The sequence below is a fragment of the Anoplopoma fimbria genome, chromosome 10, assembly GCF_027596085.1.
Source record: "Anoplopoma fimbria isolate UVic2021 breed Golden Eagle Sablefish chromosome 10, Afim_UVic_2022, whole genome shotgun sequence".
Taxonomy (NCBI): Eukaryota; Metazoa; Chordata; class Actinopteri; order Perciformes; family Anoplopomatidae; genus Anoplopoma; species Anoplopoma fimbria.
Genome location: NC_072458.1, coordinates 16,598,511 through 16,617,671, shown reverse-complemented (window position 1 = coordinate 16,617,671; position 19,161 = coordinate 16,598,511). Strand labels below are relative to the sequence as shown.

The 19,161-nt window shown below is 46.4% G+C and overlaps 1 protein-coding gene across 1 annotated transcript in view; it reads left to right on the top strand.

The window, feature by feature from the left end:
* LOC129097061 (AT-rich interactive domain-containing protein 1A-like) overlaps nucleotides 1-16,114 on the top strand; it is a 53,308-nt gene extending 37,194 nt beyond the window's left edge. Inside the window, 16 exon segments of the mRNA XM_054605764.1 lie at nucleotides 1,843-2,092; nucleotides 3,810-3,899; nucleotides 5,051-5,221; nucleotides 5,727-6,027; nucleotides 6,612-6,757; nucleotides 6,870-6,967; nucleotides 7,066-7,275; nucleotides 7,392-7,596; nucleotides 9,620-9,752; nucleotides 10,339-10,517; nucleotides 10,601-10,730; nucleotides 10,876-10,995; nucleotides 11,194-11,290; nucleotides 11,494-12,313; nucleotides 12,793-12,923; nucleotides 13,034-16,114. Of these exon segments, the coding sequence (XP_054461739.1) occupies nucleotides 1,843-2,092; nucleotides 3,810-3,899; nucleotides 5,051-5,221; nucleotides 5,727-6,027; nucleotides 6,612-6,757; nucleotides 6,870-6,967; nucleotides 7,066-7,275; nucleotides 7,392-7,596; nucleotides 9,620-9,752; nucleotides 10,339-10,517; nucleotides 10,601-10,730; nucleotides 10,876-10,995; nucleotides 11,194-11,290; nucleotides 11,494-12,313; nucleotides 12,793-12,923; nucleotides 13,034-14,968 (5,016 nt within the window). The 3' untranslated portion in view covers nucleotides 14,969-16,114.
* The last annotated feature ends 3,047 nt before the right edge of the window (nucleotides 16,115-19,161 follow it).

Sequence of the window (19,161 nt, the reverse complement as noted above, 5' to 3'; positions counted from 1 at the left end):
AAAAAAAAAAAAAAAGGATCCCGTCATGGTTGTTTAAGCAGGGAATGTCATGCTGTTTGATCTCTGCTCTCTTACTCCAGAGCATTAAGATTCCACTGCTCTGTGTCGCTCCCTCAGAAGCTCTCTGTCTAGTTCTGAACCGTTTTTTTTTTTTTCATTAGCGGAAAATGAATTGGGTATCGGCCATTAAAACGCTCAAGAGTGTGATTCTGAAACGTAAAGGCCCTCGTGATGAGTTGTGTGTAGATTTGTAGATGCCACATTTCCTATGCAGGTCAGAAAGGCCTCGGGTTTTGTGCAGTCACCAATTTGAGAGGAAGAGAGAGGAGTATGTGGAGGGAGGGCAGAGGGAACAGGGTGGGGGTGGATTGAAAGCTGGGTGGGGGAAGGGGGCGGGAGGGGGGATTCTGAATCAGCGTTCTCCTCCTGTCACTCCCTCTGGGGTTCCTCCATCAGGTCACGTCCCAAAAATAGCAACGGGCGCCGTTTCAAGTGCAAAACCGCCGGCTTCGGGGCTGCAGCCAGCCTGCGAGTGTGAGATTTCTATGGGAATAGTTGGCCACCTTCCAATGAGTGCTTTTTCTTTTTCTTTTTTTTCCTCCCCTCCACCTCCTCCCCCTCCTCCTCCCTCCCATTTTTTTTTTTTTTTTTCTTCCCTCCTCCGATGTGACTGGCAGATGAGCTTGCATTTCTGAGCGAGCACATGGGCTCCACGTGAGCGGCCAGTGTGTAAACATTCACCTTCCCACAAACATAATCGTCGCCGGCTGCCTTCCTGCCTTCCTGCCTTTCTACCTTCTTTTCCTGCCTGACTGTCTTTGTGTCACAGCCAGCGAGGCTCAATAACATCACCACATGGCACCCAGAGCCTGTGCCCAGCTCCAATTATTTCAACTGCCTCCCGAGATGACTCACTTCAAATATATATATTGTTTTTCCCTTCCCCACTTTTTCTTTGCCAAGCAACACAAACACATTTCTGCGTGCCAAGATTGGATCATTATCAGCATTAGGGGAGTGATGTAGAGTATTTTTAAAAAACGGGGGGGGGGGATGTCATTGTACCTGAAAGTGTGTTTGTGCCATTATAGTGCTGTCAGACTCGTATAAGAGATTGAAAAGAGGAACCCTGGTGAAGATAAAGACTCACTGGCCATTTGGATTTCCACTCACTTTAATTTACTTCACTTGACTTTGACATGACTCTGAGATAAATACGCTCTCACCCACCTTGGTCAAGTAGGCCTATGTGCAGGAAAAAAAAAATACTGATTTTGATTCACGCTCACTCAAATGCATCTCTTTTCTTCTTTACCTTTTAGAAGTGTGAGTCAAAGTTGACCTCATTTTCATCCCTTCTGACACACACCTCTGATATTGTGTATCATATTCCACTAATTTGTCTTACCCCATGTTCCCAGTTTCCTAAAAGTTTCAGATTTGTTTGTTTGTATTGGGATGGTTTGATGAGGTGGGTTTCTAAGAATAAACGGACATGAAAAAGTGCATAAAATCACATTTGAATTAGTTGCCATGAGTTGATTTGAAGTGAATGAATTACTTGTGCTAATATTAGCCATATTTGATGTATTCAAAGCAACCAGCTCAGTCTGATAATCTGTTGTTCTGAATAAACAACAAGTCGGACATTGGAGCCATCAGTCATTGTTTTTTTCACAAAATTTGTATTCGTTTTATCAGCCAAAATTCTTAGATACATAAAAAAAATCAAAATAATGGTCACTGTCCACTGATAGAAACTCAAAACGTGTCGAAAGATGAGAGGTTTTCCTGTAAAAAAAACCAAAACTTTATTAACCCACATTGTTCCTCTTGTCTCAGGATCTGTCAGGCTCCATCGACGACCTGCCCACCGGTACGGAGGGGGCCCTGAGCCCCGGCGTCAGCACCTCAGGGGTATCCAGCAGTCAGGGCGAGCAGAGCAATCCCGCCCAGTCGCCCTTCTCGCCGCACACTTCGCCCCACCTGCCCGGCATTCGTGGGCCCTCGCCATCGCCCGTGGGTTCCCCCGCCAGCGTCACCCCCTCCCGCACAGGCCCTCTGTCCCCTGCTGCTGTGCCAGGTAAAGACGGTACTGAAAACACTCAATGAAGTGCAATATACAATTGTACTGTTCTTTTGAAATCTCTTTCTGAATGCAATATAACCAACATAGAGGAGGGACATTATATTCATGCAGAACCAAGATTTATTGCAAGCAAAAATCTTTTATATTCATTCTATAATGAAATTGAATTAAATGAAGCTTAACTGCAAAAAAACTAAACATAAACATGACCAAGAACACAGAAAATGGGATCGGAAAGCAGAAGTTAGCATTATTTGAGTCTGCTAAAATGACATACCAGGTCTTGCTGATAAAGAACAAATGAGGATTAATTAGAAAGAACATACCAAAAATAAGCAACATGCAGTTTGAAAAAACGGAATGCAATAATATTGGCTCACCAGCTAAACGTCAGATCAAGCCTGCAAAAAAGCAACAACTAGCTAACCAGCAGTGTTAATTTCATTACTTAAAACTATGACAAAATATGTTCATCAATAACGTCGGGACAATGACGGCAAAAAGCTGGAACCGTGCCGATATCAAATGCAATATAGTTGACAAACAAAGCTGATACTAAAATGTAGTTTGAATACCATAAACTTTCATTAATTGGTCACCTAACACCTCTCTTCCCATCTCTTTGTCTTGAACACACACACACACACACACACACACACACACACACACACACACACACACACACACACACACACACACACACACACGTTGGCCTCGGATCTGTCCGTCTCTGTCTTTCTTTATCTCAGTCCTGCTTCTATGCATACGGTTTGTGTGCTGTGTTGTGTTCAGCTGGTTGATTAACGCATATTTTTACATGTGGGGCGGTGGGGATCCGCTCTAATAACGGGTGCTTCAGGACTGTGCTCATCACTAATGAGCACAGTAGGGAGGACTTGGAGTAGAAAAGCTGCATTCTGAATCATTCACCCTGTATTTTTCATCAGATAATGACAAGATAAAGTCTTATGTGAAATCAGTTGGACTAAAACGACAGGAGTAAAGTATTGGTTTTTGTTAGAGTAGATTGCCTGAAATGTTCAACAGAGTCTGATGAATAAGAAAAGGACATTTGACAAAAGATTAAGAGTGAATTATAAAATCACTGACAAAGTTATGAGTGAAAACATTTTACTCAAGGTCATTTAAAATGTTACATTTCTTCATGTAAAATGGAACCTTTTTTGAGTTGTTGACTAAAACTATGAAGGACAAAAATGACAAAAATGTTACTGAAACTAATATACAATAATAATATAATAAAATGAACACTGCCAACCAGGAAAACATTAAAAACATTTTTCACATAGAGAGTCGGATGCTGTGAAAAACATCCAGTGAACGAACAGCCAACAGATTTAGAGATTTAATTCAACTTGCTCACTCACAAATACAACAAGTCCCATTTGTCATTCATGAAGGGACTTGCCAGATGGGAACATTTTTCTCCTAACATGATGCTAGTAAACCATCCAGACGGCACAGAAACAGGAGTTACGATGCCACCAACAACTCATGGTGGAGAGCAATTTAACAGGCAGCCAACAGGACACTGTCATAGTCCTTCATTGTTTTTATTATATTCTATCTGCTTATGGTCCTTTGATGGCCAATATTGTGAAGTTTAAGGAAAAAAAACTGATAATAACTAAGGCAATCTGATTTTCTCATGTCCTTTTTTTTATATTGCTAAGCCCCTTGTGTTTTTGATTTCCTGCAGGTAATCAGATGCCTCCGCGGCCGCCCAGCGTCCAGTCAGACACCATCATGCACTCTTCCATGAACCAGTCAGCCATGGGCCAGGAAAGAGGTGAGTGTTAAAACATGGTTCAAGAGGTTTCTGAATTGAAAGCTGACTCAAATCGCTTTTTAGGCGCCTTTTTATAAAAAAGCACCTAACCGCTCCTTTGCCCGGAGGCTAACAAAAATGTGCAAGAATGTGTGCCCAGCAGCTTGTAGGTGTGTCTGTTTGCATCTGTATGCACTCTGTCCTCCTGTAAACACTCCCCCAGGCTGTATCTTTAAATAAGAATGTACTTATAGTCTACTTGCCAGGTCAAATGAGGGTAACTGGAGACAGACACACTGAACCTCTGTGTGTTTGTGAGGAAGCAAAGAGCTAGGGTCTTCACACAGAGAGACAAGATGTGTTAAGGAAGCATGGCTTTCAGTATAAATACAGAGACTTTTTTTTTTTTAAAGGGAAAATTTGGCACCTTTTTCTTTGGACTTTTTTTCCAAGTGAAAATTCTGCATCTTTTGTTGATGCTTAATATATATTGACCGAGAAAGCCGATTTCTTCCCTCTCATGGAGCCATGCTGGCAGCACCTGGATGTACCAGAATCCATTGCGCAGTCGGGAAACAGGACACAGGATTTCGTGCACAGACTACCCTACATTCAGTAGTTCAGTACATTTGGGTGCACTCTGCCTGATAGAACTTTTGGGGACAAAATCATCAACAGTTTAGTTTTACTTTGAGTTTACGAAAAGCAAGTCCCCGAGTCTCCTCTCTCACAGCAAGTAAGTCTACTATCGACTTGCAGATTCATTTAATGACATGGTCCATTTTCCTCTTATCTTTATTATTTATATATATATATATATATTTATATATATAATATTTTACAAAAGGCTGACTGCGGACGCCTCAGTGGAACTAATCAATCCCCCCGTGGTCGATGATCATGCTCCAGCTATTGAGGTCATTGATATAATATGATGCCATGACTTCTCTATTTTAGCCTACTTCGAGAAATCCCAGCTGACGTAGTTTGTAGTTCTTCCTCCTTGCCTCCACTTACATCACTGTCATGTGAAATGACAGCGCTGGATGCAGGAAGAACAACAGATCTTGCAGCGGCGAACTCAGCTTTCTGGGTCAATATATAACGCAGAGAAGAATGTATTGCTTTAGTCGGCTACATCCTCCTAAAAGCTCTCTCCCGATCCTCCCCAGTGTACATGCGTAACCCTCAGATGCCTCCCTACGGGTCCCCTGGGCAACCTGGCTCCGCCTTATCTCCACGCCAGTCTTCGGGAGGCCAGATGCATGCTGGGATGGGACCATATCCCCAGAACAACTCCATGGGGAACTACGGGCCTCAGGGTGGGCAGTATGGTCCACAAGGTGAGGCCTCGGGGGTAAAAGTGTTGCCGGTGTTGCTTTTAAAATACCTTTTTTTTTTTTTTTTTTTTTTTTTTTTTTTATCCTAAAAATATTATGAATGATTTTACAGATGTCGTCCGGCGACCATCACAGTTTCGTAGATAGCCCAGATCTTTAAAAAAAAAAAAAAAAAGGCTTTGAAGTTTCCTCTCACTTCATATACTTTATGAAATTCCATCACTTCACTTTGAAGTCTCAGATGGTTTCTGTGGGCTTTGAAGAAGTTCTGCTATGAGTCATGGCAGCGAACAGCGAGGGCCAGATAAAGCCCGCTTCATCAGCCTGCTTGTCAGAACAGGCAGCACAGAGGTAAATTTAGAGCTGGCCTGCAGAAACTCTTTATCATGTCAGAGAGTGATGAGTAGAAGTCCTCACTCAGATGACAAACACAGTAGGATGGCATGGATTCCATGATTGTGAGAACCCGTCTAAAATCTACATTCCTTTCTATTTGTGACCCTTCCAGGCTACCCGAGGCAGCCCGGCTACACAGGGATGCCCAATGCCAACTACCCCGCCGGTCCCGGCATGAGCGGCTCCATGAACCCCATGCCTGGTCAGGGCAGCGGGGCTCCGTACGGCAGCATCCCGCCAGGCAGAATAGGCCCGGGGCAGATGGGAGCTCGGCCCTTCGGTCCTGCGATGGCCTCAAACATGGCCGGCATGCCTCCTCAGGTGGCGTCCGGGATGTGTCCCCCTCCGGCCATGAACAGGAAGGACGGCGGCCCCTCCATGCACCACGGGCCCACAAACTCCATACACAACAGGTGGGGTGCTTACAGCTACTGGCTGCGTTAGTGTAAAGGGAGCAGTTAAATGTCAAGGGTCAGTCATGATGCATTGCATTGTGACACTTCAGCCTGAAGAGGGGTTTTTTATTTAGCTGAATGTGCGTGTGCGTGTGTGTGCCTGTCTTGTATGTGCATGCGTTTGTGTGACCATGAAAAATGATTGGCTCTTCCCACGTGCAAGCCGGTCTGCTGTGTTGTGGTGCCTGATTGTGCCGCAGAGTTGATGGCAGTGGACCAAACACTTATCTATGAGAGAAATGGGAAGAAGAAAAAAAAGTGGAGGGAGGGAGAAAGCGTTCTGAGATCTGTGACTCACATCTTTCCCCTGCGAAAGATGCCAGCTCAGCCTACAGAGAGACACTCGTGGGCTTGGCAATTGCTGGTGTCATATGACGTAAATGGATGTTTCCTACAGAATAAGCAAACACAAGATGAGGAAAATGAATAGATTTGTTAGACAATCAAACAGAGAGGATGATTATTATGAGTATTTTTAGTTCAGCTGATTGTGTCTCTTTTCCCACGTATTCCTTCTAAAACAAGCATTCTCCCTTCTCTAGGCCTCCTGGCTACCCTAACATGTCCCAAGGCATGATGGGAACAGGCTCTCCATACGGCCCTGGCATGAACAGCATGCACGGTATGATGAACCAGGGAGGGCCTGGGCCTTACCCAATGGGAGCAAATATAGCCAACAACACTCCTGGTGAGTAAAAGCTACACTGAGCCCGGATCAAGTGGTGAACTGAGTCCATAGTAGGCTGGTATAGACTGGTAATCTTTTGTTTTTCACCCTCCTTTTATTACCGTCTTATTAGGAATGGCTCCCAGTTCGGAGTTTGGCATGGAAAAAATAAACCCTACCCAGAAGATAAACAACAAAGTGGAGGGGACTCCTAAGCCTGAATCCAAAAAGGTAGAGTTCTAAAACCATGCGATAACACTTTTGATGCTCATTGGAGCTTTTTTTTTTTTTTTCAATCTCACGATATCATCCCATCATCTGTCCTGTAGAAGTCGAGCTCTTCTACCATCACCAACGAGAAGATCACTCGTCTGTACGAGCTCGGTCCAGAGCCAGAGAGGAAGATGTGGGTGGATCGATTCCTGGCCTTCGCTGAGGAGAAGGCCATGGGCATGAACAACCTGCCCGCAGTCGGACGCAAGCCTCTGGATCTCTTCAGGCTCTACGTGTCCGTCAAAGAGATCGGCGGCCTCACACAGGTATGCCCAGATTTCGTTGGGGACATCACGTATTAAAACAGACATGTTTGTAATTCCTATAAGTGCTGTTGTGTGCAGCTTTCTGAGCCTACTCCTTCCTCCTTATCGCCCACCAGGTGAACAAGAACAAGAAGTGGAGGGAGCTGGCCACCAACCTGAACGTGGGCACGTCGAGCAGCGCGGCCAGTTCGCTTAAGAAACAGTACATCCAGTGTTTGTACGCCTTCGAGTGCAAGATTGAGCGTGGCGAAGACCCGCCCGCGGACTTCTTCAACACGGACACCAAAAAGAACCAGCCGAAGGTCCAGCCTCCCAGCCCAGGTGAGCACCGGCATCCTCCCACAAATGTACCCCCCCCCCCCTTAAATCACGCGTATGAATGAAAGCTTCTTTAATTTTTTTTCTTCCCCTCCCTCCCTTGGGTGCCGTTTGGGTTCCATGCAATTCATCACATCCTCATTGCTCTATTTGCCTCGCATCATCTGCCCTATAAACTAGTGTATTTTTATTGTACCCTATTAATTGCAGTGTTAAAAGCCGATCTCAGACCGTCGTTTGTCATCCTCTGTACGGTGCTGCCATCCTCCATAAATCAATGCTACTTTGGGCGTATATTGGAGGAGTGGGACGGTGGCGGCGGTGTAGCTGTAAGTCACAGAAGTGCGCCGCATCCTCTGGACATTTCCACGAACACCACTCTCGGGGAAAGACTCCTTGGCATTTGCACAGGACATGACGAAAGACTTGTCCTTTCAGACTCTCGCCCCGTTGTCGTTTTGCGCGAACAGCGATTCCACCGGCATGCCAAATCTTTCAATGAACTCTGAATGGTGGGTGAAAAAGTCAGTAGTGTGTAAACTGGCAGTCAGTCAGAGGTGAAGGGAGAGGGGGGCTGGGATCACGTGACAATGTGTCGGCTGGAAGCTGTTTGTTTTGGAGGGACTCCGGTTTGAGCTGCCAGGAGCAACCACACCAGGAGCGACCACGTGCTGCTTCAGTCTGGCCCGAGACCCATGCTGTCAGACACGGGGCACTGAGTCAGCGCCGGGGTGTTGTTACAGGAGACATCAGGGTGCTTGTCAGCTGGCATCAGCCCCTCTAGTTAGCACGTCGGAAGAGCCGGGTGGAAGCGGCGGTTGGGGGGTGGGGAGGGAGTCGATTTTTGCGATAGCGATAGCCCCGTCAGTGGCGTGTCCTCGCTGCCTGTTGCCCGGCCCGGGGCTACAGAGGCAAAGGCAACGCTCCCTGGAGATTAGAGCTGAGCCAGAAATGATGAATGGGGGGTGGGGGGCTTGAATGTATGTGTGTGTGTGCGCGTAAAAGTCATGCAACGCTCTCTGACTCGGTTTCTACCATGCTATTTCCCCCCCTCCCCTTTCCTCCCTTCATCTTTAGTAGAGGGAAATCCCTGCCCAGAGGGAGGGGGGGGGGGGAGAGCCGGTTAATGTGTGTGTATGTGTGAGAGCTTGAGAGGCGAGAGGGTGATGTGAGAAAATGTGAATAAATGTGACCTGCCAGTGACCCCGTTGTGTGTGTGTGTGTGTGTGTGTGTGTGTGTGTGTGTGTGTGTGTGTGTGTGTGTGTGTGTGTGTGTGTGTGTGTGTGTGTGTGTGTGTGTGTGTGTGTGTGTGTGTGTGTGTGTGTGTGTGTGTGTGTGTGTGTGTGTGTGTGTGTGTGTGTGTGTGTGTGTCACTTTTAATGAATGGGAACCTGTGAGTCATCAGACTGGCGTGTTAATAGTGAGAAGTCCTGAGCTGAAGTTAAGGATGAGCGCTACAATCACAAACACAACACAAACATCACTCACTCTCACGCACGCTACACAACTCGCTGTCTCCTGTCTGTACAGGTCAGGGAGTAATCTGTCAGAGTCAGGGTTTAGATCATTGTTTCCTAGAGACGCCGGTTGAAGAGGAGGGTGATGGAAGTGGTGATGGGTGTGGAGGGGGAGGGGGGACGGGGGTGCTGTGATGAGCTGGATAATTCAACATTTTCGCTGGCTGTGCACTCAAAAAAAAAAAAAAGCCAGTCGGCTTGACTCAAACTGTTTTCCTCTGTGCGGCGCTTAGGAATTCCTTAATGGGATTTAAGATTGCCAAAAGCAGCATGTGTTCCTGAAAGCCCCCCCCCCCCCCCCCAGCAGTGCTCAGCATATACACAACACCATCCCGCCTCACTATCCGCTATCATCTCGCTTTTATTCCTGGAGCGACGGCAGGACGAGGAGGAGGAGGAGGAGGGGATGTTCTTTGAATTCTCTGGAATCTTTGGATTTTCAAAACCCAGAGGACTTTTGTTGTGTACAAGCACTCAGTATGTGTGTGTGTGTATCTTTGTTTTGCAGCCGGCTCCGGATCCCTGCAAGGACCCCAGACTCCTCAGTCCACCAGTAGTTCGATGGCAGAAGGTGGAGACCTGAAGCCCCCGACCCCGGCCTCCACCCCGCACACGCAAATGCCTCCAATACCTGGCGCCAGGTACGAGTTAGAAGCAACGATATCAAGTTTTCTATGATGTCAGCAAATATCAGGAGTCATCACAATAAAATGAAAGTGATCCCTGTGGCGGGATTGGATCATTGCAGCAGGAAATTGGGAGTACGACAAACAGGAAAAAGTTATGTACTGTTAGGTCATGTTAAGATATACACACAACCAAGCTTGTGATGTACAACAATTTTTTTCAATTATGTATTTGAGGTTTGAGAAAATGACTACAGTAAAACATATAGTAATATGAATGTCCCCTAAAAAACTGTATAATAAATACAGTTTTCATCACGATAAAGTTTTGAATGTCTTGAAATCCATGTATATGTTTGGTAAATAAAAAAGAAAAGAGTCATATCTAATAAAAATCTTGCAATACAGTTTAGATTGTGATAGACTCCTGGTATCTATAATTTCTTCAACCTTTAATACTTCATCTTAAAATTGTTAATACGTGCAATAATCCAAAACTTCAAAAAAAAAAAGAAGAAATTACCAAGAATTTAGAATAATTTATGTAAAACGGAAAAATAATGATCAATATTTCAATAACACGCCTCCTTCCCTCCTGTAGGAGTAGCAGCGTTAATCTGCAGGACCCATTTGCGGATGGCGGAGACCCAGCGTTTTCCAGAAGGAACGCCTTGACTCCCAATTCACAGGGCTACCAGCCCGGGATGGGCGGCCCCGAGATGATAGGTCGAATGGGCCCCTACGAGTCCAACAAGGACCCCTTCGGTGGCATGAGGAAAGGTGAGCAACAGCCAAACCGGCAAATATAATGCTGTAGGAGTTCTAAAAACTAAGACCCATCTCTGTTCTTTTCTTTTCATAAGCTGGAGAGCAGTTCATGCAACCAGGACCCAACAGTGGGATGGCAGAACAGTATAACAGAGGTCCACCAGGCCCTATGGGCAACATGCAGATGGGCCAGAGGCAACAGTACCCTTACGGATACGACAGAAGGTAAACAAAAAAGCCTCATTCTCCTAGTGTTCTAAATATGTCACACATATAAGGGTTGCAAAGAGATTGGGATCAGGCATTTACTATTTCAATGTCCTTTTGTAAATAAGTCAAATGAACTGATGAGCGTGGCTTGTGTTCACAGACCGGAGCCGGGCATTGGCCCTGACGGCACTATGGGACCAGGAGCTCCTCAGCCCAACATGATGCCTTCTGGTGCCGACACAGGGATGTACTCGCCCAGCCGCCCTCCACCACAGCAACGGTCAGTACCCATCCGGTGCTAAGATGGGTCTGTGTTAAGGGGGACATTTGGTTGTTTCAAGGCAATGTGCCAGTGTGATCGTTTTGAATGACTGAAGGATTGTCAGTGTTGGAGTTTCATACAAAAACTGAAAGTTTGGAGTAAGTTTGAAGAAGAAATGTGAAATGTAACTGTGTGAACGTTTGTTATTGTTTTCAGGCATGAATCCTATACCAATCAGTACCCTGGCCAAGGAGCTCCCCCTGGTGGTCCTTACCCAAATCAACAGCCAGGAATGTATCCTCAGCAGCAACCGGTGAGAACATTTTGTTCGGCATTAGCAGTTCTCTTATTGCAACTTGGTTATTCTTTTTTTTTTAATTTTTACTATATATGTGTTAAAGGAACAATTGCCTCTCTGTGGCGGCATTCTATGGAAGAGATGCATGCTTTAATTCTGTTATAATTGTCAAGGATTCTCAATTGTTTAGTATAATGCTGAATTTTGTCTTCTTCCAGAACTACAAGCGTCCCGTGGATGGAGGGTACGGTCCTCCTGCCAAACGCCACGAGGGAGAAATGTACAATGTCCCCTACAGTGGTCAGCAGCAGCCAGGACCCCAGTCCTCGGGGCCCCAGGGCCAACAGGACATGTACAACCAATATAATGCATATCCTGGAGCGGACCGCAGACCACCAGGCCCTCAGAACCAGTTCCCATTCCCCTTTGGACGGGACAGAGTACCTTCATCTGCGGGCCCTAACTCCCAGTCTCCAATGCCTCCCCAAATGATGTCAAGCCCCATGCCTTCGGGTCCTGATGGCCCCCAGGGCCCAATGTGGCAGGGTCGCAATGAGATGGGCTACCCTAACTATCCCAACAGACAGGGACCTCCCGTACCAGGCCAGGGGCCCGGCTACCACAGCATGAACCGCTCAGAGGAGATGATGCCATCAGACCAACGCATGAACCACGAGGGTCAGTGGCCCGGCCACGTCAACCAGCGGCAGCCGCCCTTTGGCCCAGGTGGGTCTGGACCTCCCATGACCAGACCCCTGCCATCCACCTACCAGACTTCCCAGAACCACATTCCTCAGGTGGCAAGCCCGACACCGATGCCCCGGCCCATGGAAAGCAGGACGTCGCCCAGCAAGTCCCCCTACATGCATCCAGGGATTAAGGTGCAGAAAGCTGGACCGCCAGTACCCGCCTCCCACATTGGCCAGGCCCCAGTGCAGCAACCCATGATCAGGCGAGACGTGGCCTTCCCTCCCGGCTCTGTGGAGGCCTCCCCACCCCATCTCAAACCTCGCAGACGGCTCACCATGAAAGACATTGGTACAGAACCTTTATTTCATGCCTCTCAGTATTGAACATGAAGTGCCATTAGTGATTGCAGTTAAATGTAAGTAGTATAACAAGGACTAGAAGTCATAGTTTTACAGAAGTCCTTAAATGTAACAAACTCAAAAACTGCTTATTGTGACTGGTAAAGGGCTGAAAGGGCCGTGTGACCATTTATTTAAGTTAATGGCCACCAAAATATCTGATGAATGATCGCCTGCGTGCCTGACCTGGATTAATAACCATGTGAAGCTCCCTCCCTGACTGTGGGAGAGCTTATTCTGAGTAGTTTAACTGATAAAAGCTGATTATTATGGAATAGGTGAAATTAGTAATTGGGGGGGGAAATAATGCCAATCCTGATGGTACAGATCAGTGAACCTCTTCCTTTCGTTCACAGCTGTATGAACTGATCATGATGTAGTTGGCTTGTATTCATTCAGTTTTTTTTTTTGTTTGTTTGTTTTTTACAGGCACTCCTGAGGCTTGGAGAGTGATGATGTCACTAAAGTCCGGCTTACTAGCTGAAAGCACCTGGGCCTTGGACACCATTAACATTTTACTGTATGATGACAATAGCATTACTACTTTTAACTTATGCCAGGTAAGCTCCACAAACCGACATTCGCATTCACAGAACAACATGACCTGCCTTGTCACATTGCAGATGAGCGTACAGGATTGTTTTGATGACGGTCTTCTTTGGTCTCTCAGCTTCCTGGTTTCCTGGAGCTGGTGGTGGAGTACTTCAGACGCTGCCTCATCGAGATCTTTGGCATCTTAAAGGAGTACGAAGTAGGAGACCCCGGCCAGCGCACCCTCATAGACCCCAACGCGGCCGAGGATCCTGACGACGAAATCCCCATGCCTGAGGGCGAGGACATGGACGTGGACGAAGACGACGAGGAGGACGAGGAGGCGGAGGAAACCAAGGCCAATTCTGACGGCCCCTTACTGGTCCAGGTGAAACAGGAGGAGGAGAGCTCACACAAACACACGTCTTCAGAGGACGAGGATGAGGAGAAGGAGAGGGAGTCCTCTATCAAGGAGCCCAATACCTCTACCTCAGGGTCCTCCCAGGATCCCGGCCTCCACTCGGAAAAGCCCAAGCAGGCTAGCAAGTTTGATAAACTTCCCATCAAGGTGGTGCGGAAGAAGAATCCCTTCCTTGTGAACCACTCGTCCAAGCTTGGGCAGCGGCAGAGCTTCGACAGCGGCCTGACACACTGGAGCATCGGCGGCGGTGACACTACCGAACACATCCAGACCCACTTTGAGAGCCGGATGGACCTTCTCAAGCAGCGGAAACGCAAGCAAGCCGCAACCGAGAGCCGCAAGAAGGTCCAGGCGACCGAGACTGTGACAGAAAACTCCGACAAATCCAAGTCCAACGGGGAGAGTAAGACTCGGCAGCAGCTGCCCGAGTCTTCCGAACCTCAGAAGTCTCCAGCGGCGAAGACTCCTCCTCCTCCTCCTCCTCCTCTTCCCATTGGTGCACCAGTCACTGCCACTATCGATGATGTGCTATCTGCCCGCCCGGGGTCGGTCACAGAGGAAGTGGTCCGTGGAGGCGCAGAGGAGCAGAAGGAGAACGGCAAGTACCTGTTCAGCATCAACCCGGACCTCCAGAGCCGGCGCAACATCAAGATCCTGGAGGACGAGCCTCACAGCAAGGACGAGACGCCGCTCAGCACTCTGTCGGACTGGCAGGACTCGCTAGCTCGGCGCTGCATCTGCATTTCCAACATCGTGCGCAGCCTCTCGTTCGTCCCCGGTAACGACCTGGAGATGTCCAAACACCCGGGCCTCCTGCTGCTGCTGGGCCGCCTGGTGCTGCTCCACCACAGGCACCCCGAACGCAAACAGGCCCCGGTCACCTACGAGAAGGAGGACGAGGAGGACGAAGGCGTAAGCTGCGAGAGAGACGAGTGGTGGTGGGACTGCCTCGAGGTGTTGAGGGAGAACTGCCTCGTCACTCTGGCGAACATCTCAGGCCAGCTGGACCTTTCTATCTATCCAGAGAGCATATGCCTGCCGCTGCTGGATGGCCTGCTCCACTGGGCCGTCTGCCCCTCAGCGGAGGCCCTGGACCCCTTCCCCACGCTGGGGCCCCACGGCTCACTTTCCCCCCAGAGACTGGTCCTCGAGACCCTCAGCAAGCTCAGCATCCAGGACAACAACGTCGACCTCATACTGGCAACGCCGCCGTTCAGCCGCTTGGAGAAGCTGTACGGCTCGCTGGTGCGCTTGGTCGGTGAGCGCAAAGTGGCCGTGTGCCGAGAAATGGCCGTCGTCCTATTGGCCAACTTGGCCCAGGGCGACAGCCTAGCGGCGCGGGCCATTGCCGTGCAGAAAGCCAGCGTGGGTAACCTGTTGGGCTTCCTGGAGGACAGCCTAGCTGCCACACAGTACCAGCAGAGCCAGAGCTCCCTGCTGCAAATGCAGGGAGGACCTCAGTTTGAGCCCACCAGTGTGGACATGATGCGGCGGGCGGCCCGGGCCCTGCACGCCCTGGCTAAGGTGGACGAAAACCACTCGGAGTTCACGTTGTACGAGTCGAGGCTACTGGACATCTCCGTGTCCCCACTTATGAACTCTCTGGTGTCCCAAGTGATCTGTGACGTACTGTTTCTGATCGGCCAGTCATGACAGCCGTGGGGAGGTTTCAGCTCCGCCTCTTTCCGTTCCCCTTCGCCCTCACCCCTTTTTTTTGTGTGCGTGCGTGTGTCTGTTGCGTGTGAGTGAAAAGAGCAAAACTGACTGTCCTTTTTTTGTTTTTGTTTTATTTATGCAAAATCACCTCGGATTCCACTGTCTTTCTACCCCCTGCTTCTCACTAAAGGAAGGAATATCATGAAGTAGCTGTGGATTTTAAACGTCTAAAAATGGAAAGATACTGACAAAGAAGAGCAGATTTGGGACCCAGGCATAGGACAGAGTGTTGCTGCCCTGCAGAAAGGACTTGTTTTTTAATGAAAAGAAAAATCTCCAGAAAAAAAAAAAAGAAGAAACTGTAACCAAAGTTGCTGTCTCGTTTACAGTGAGTTTTGGGGGATACATGTGCTCGCTTTCTCCCTTTGGTGGGGGGGAGGTCGGCAGGGGGAAGAGGGCACGGACTAAACAATATGATGGTTCATGTTTGGAGGCTACATAGACTCACGGACTGTGGTGTGGTATAATTGCTGTAACTTTGGATGCTATATACTCAGCCCCACAGGAACCACATTATTGGCTGTGAACAGACACTTGTCATGGGAGGCCTGTGCAGTAGATTGTAGGACTTTTTTTCTGTACTGTACACCTTAAAAACTGTAAACATACTGTAATAATACTGTTTCACACTGAGATACGCTGGCTTGGCAGCAAACTGTAGTTTTTAAAAACAGTTTTAGTTAATGTCGAAAGAGAGAAAACGGCTTTCCCCCAAAGTATGGTGAACCTACAACACCCCGACCTCTTCTCTTTGTCCCTTGATTGTATGACTTGACCCTTATATTAAAAAGTCACCTCTTTAGGACTGGTCCTCAACTCTAGATGCAGTCCAAGCTGCAGTGTATATATGATGTTGTACATTACACTCTCTCTCTCTCTCTCTCTCTCTCTTTCTCAACTTCTGTTGGCTCTTCACCATTTTTAATCTTTGACGATTACAAGTTTTCCCCCTGCATCAAGTACGCCATGTGATTACTTGACGGCTACCCTCCCCGTTACTTAGGCGCCTCACCCTGCTCGTATCGCGCTCCGGGGGTGTTTAGCTGCTGTCCAAACGCCACCCCCACCCCCACCCCCACCCCCCCCCCCCCCCAACAAACACAACTTCAAGTTTCAGTTTGTCTCCGGTCCGGGTGTAGAGAATATAACAGAGATCATGTCTGCGGTTCCATTTGAGCTCCTTCTTAAATGACAAACTAGACCTTGATGAAGAAACCATTTCAATTTTTGTTTATTTTGTTTATTTTTATTATTTTTTTTCCAGTGATGCGGATTCTGCATATTTGTATTTCAGATGATGTAGCTAAAAACTTGATGTAAATTCCTCTTTTCTCCTTTTTTTGGCTTAATGAATATCATTTATTCAGTATGAAATCTTTATACTATATGTTCCACGTGTTAAGAATAAATGTACATTAAATCTTCGTAAGACGTTTGCTGTGGGTTTTTTTATTTTTATTATTACCATCAGACATGGTGGAGGCAGCAGTAAATAAAATCTTCTATCTAAATCTATTTGGCACCTCATCTGCACAGAAACAATTTGATGCATCCAAAAGCTGCATATAGAGTGTGATATTTACCATGAAGGCAGAGACGTAACACACACACAGCTGCTTATTAAATGCACAGCCATGTTTCAATCTGTGCATTGATTGACATCTCATCCAGATGTTGCGATGCTGTCTTTGTCCCCGGATCACACATGCTGCTGATATTTACATACATATATATTTACAGTTCAGGGGGATGTGAGCAGGCAGAGATTGATACACACATATAACGTAGAGCATCGGTTCTCAACCTTTTAGAGTCACGACCCACTAAAATAACCTGTTTTGTGAATGGTGTTCACAACCCTGTAGTTTTGTTGTGTAAGCTAGCTCTTCGGTGTTGTCAAATATGCTTCCGGCACTGTGGATTTTTGATGCGCTCCGTAACTTTTTCTCTCCCCCAGACCTGCAGGAAGGACACTTTGACTCTTACACTTAATAAGATCTATTCTGAGGCAAATAATATTAATGGTACAGGTGATGTATTGTGAAAAAAAACATTCCCGGGTCCAAAATATGTTATTTATTAAGACTCCAATTGAGAGGTTTTTTTTGTCTGCACCTACGTCTTGTTCATTCTCCTGAACACGATATTTCATGACCGTCTGGAGGGAATTTCGTCAAATATGGCAGAAACATCCACTTGTGTTTTAGGTTGAACTGTTTGTACTTTTGGAGCTCAAAGGTCAAGATCACAGTGACCTCGGGTACGGACCATTTTTGTGATTTCCTAGGCACAAACGTCCACTCACACTCGAGGATGAACTGATCAGAATTCGGTTGCTCAAAGGACACTGTGACCTCACAAAACATATTTAATATTTTTGGCCATAACTCAAGAATTCCTAATTATGACAAGTTCACATACGTCTAATAGGATGAAGTGATGACATTTTAGACAGGCTTGGAAGTAAACTGCAACATTAACACAGGGTGAATATTGTTTCTGTATTTAACTTGTGATATAGTAATAGAACCTCCATATACTCCAGCAACCACTGGGAGAGACACTAGGTTGTGAGTTTCTTATACACCTAAGCCTTAACGTAAAACAGACCAAACATCTGGCGTGCTTACAGCGAACCCATGTTAATTTGGTAGGCACAAATCACCCGTTTCAACCCAGGAGATTGCATAATACAGTTTTGAAATATTTATTTCCATTGTAGTCCTCGACGGCGAGGCAAAATAGCATCCGTAAAAACAAAACGGCCAGCATGAGCTAAATGTGGCACCAACTAAATTTTCAAAGACCGCTGCCATCACTTGATGTGGTTTCACTTTGTTGAGCTTTATTTATTCGGGAAGTCTCGCTGAGATTAAGATCTCTTTTGTTAATGAGACATGAAAACAAAGTAATTCAAAGTTGAGTCCTCGCTTCCTTTTTTCAGAACGCTGACTTTGACTTTGTTATTAAGGCACATGGATCTCCTGAAAGAAAGTCTTATGTCTGATCATTCTACAGTTAGAAATACACATTCATATTGCACCTTTCATATTGACATTACAGAGCGTCACAACTAAACAAAACAAGACAAAGAGCAGAACATTTTGATGTGATTTTTGAATACGTTCACAAATCCAGCGCAATGAGAGTCTGCAGCCAAACTAACCGCTCAGTGAGGCTGTACTTAGTCACATGACGGTGTTTAGCAGGTATAATGTTTACAATGTGAGTGTGTTAGCATGCCAACAGTTACTAACTAGCACAAAACAAATCGATATGGGGAAAGTTATCATATTGCATCAACTCTTGGTGAATTATTTGATGACTGAAGTAGGCACAAAATATGGATATTGAATATCGCTAGAAGAATAATTCTCACTACAGGCACTCCAATGATTCTCTGAGTCATTTTTAATTGGCATATCATAGACAGGAAACTGTGCATTGTGTCTTGAGTGAAAGAGCATCCAGCCCATCTGCATCCTTAAAATGATTAGTGGAATCTACCTGCCACATCTGTTCAGTACTCAGGATCCATACTGAGTGGAGAGTCTAAGCTACAGGTGCCATTTAAACTGCATTTCCACTTTCATTGACAGATTCTGCCCGCCGCCCCATCCCTCTCATGTAGATTTGTTTTCAATATGCTGTAGTACTGAGTGTTGACTACAGTGCTTTCACTGGAACTCTGTCAATATCAGTAAGCTCAAATATTGATTTCTGCTCAAGGCACAGTCAGTGATTACTAAGATTTGCTTTATTAGGTTGTAAAACAAGTCATGCATCACAGGACGTGAGCAGTGAATAGAATATATTATAGGATACCAGTAATGGGGATTTAACATGTTTTTGTGTGTGTATGATCAGAGCACATACGCCTAGGACATGAATTGCTCTGTTTTTCAATACTAATTGTATTAACGTACAAGTAGTATTTGATTTGTAGCCAATATGCAGTATGTAAGGCTCCTCTTTCTACACTGAACAAATGGCGCCCTCGTCTGGTCAGAACTGCACATTAAAGTGTGTCTTTAGTTCATTTTGCAGCTGTAAACTCACTTAATTTGAGCTAGTGGGCTACATGTAGAAGATATGGAAAGGGTTGAACCAAACTGCCCGCATATCATAAT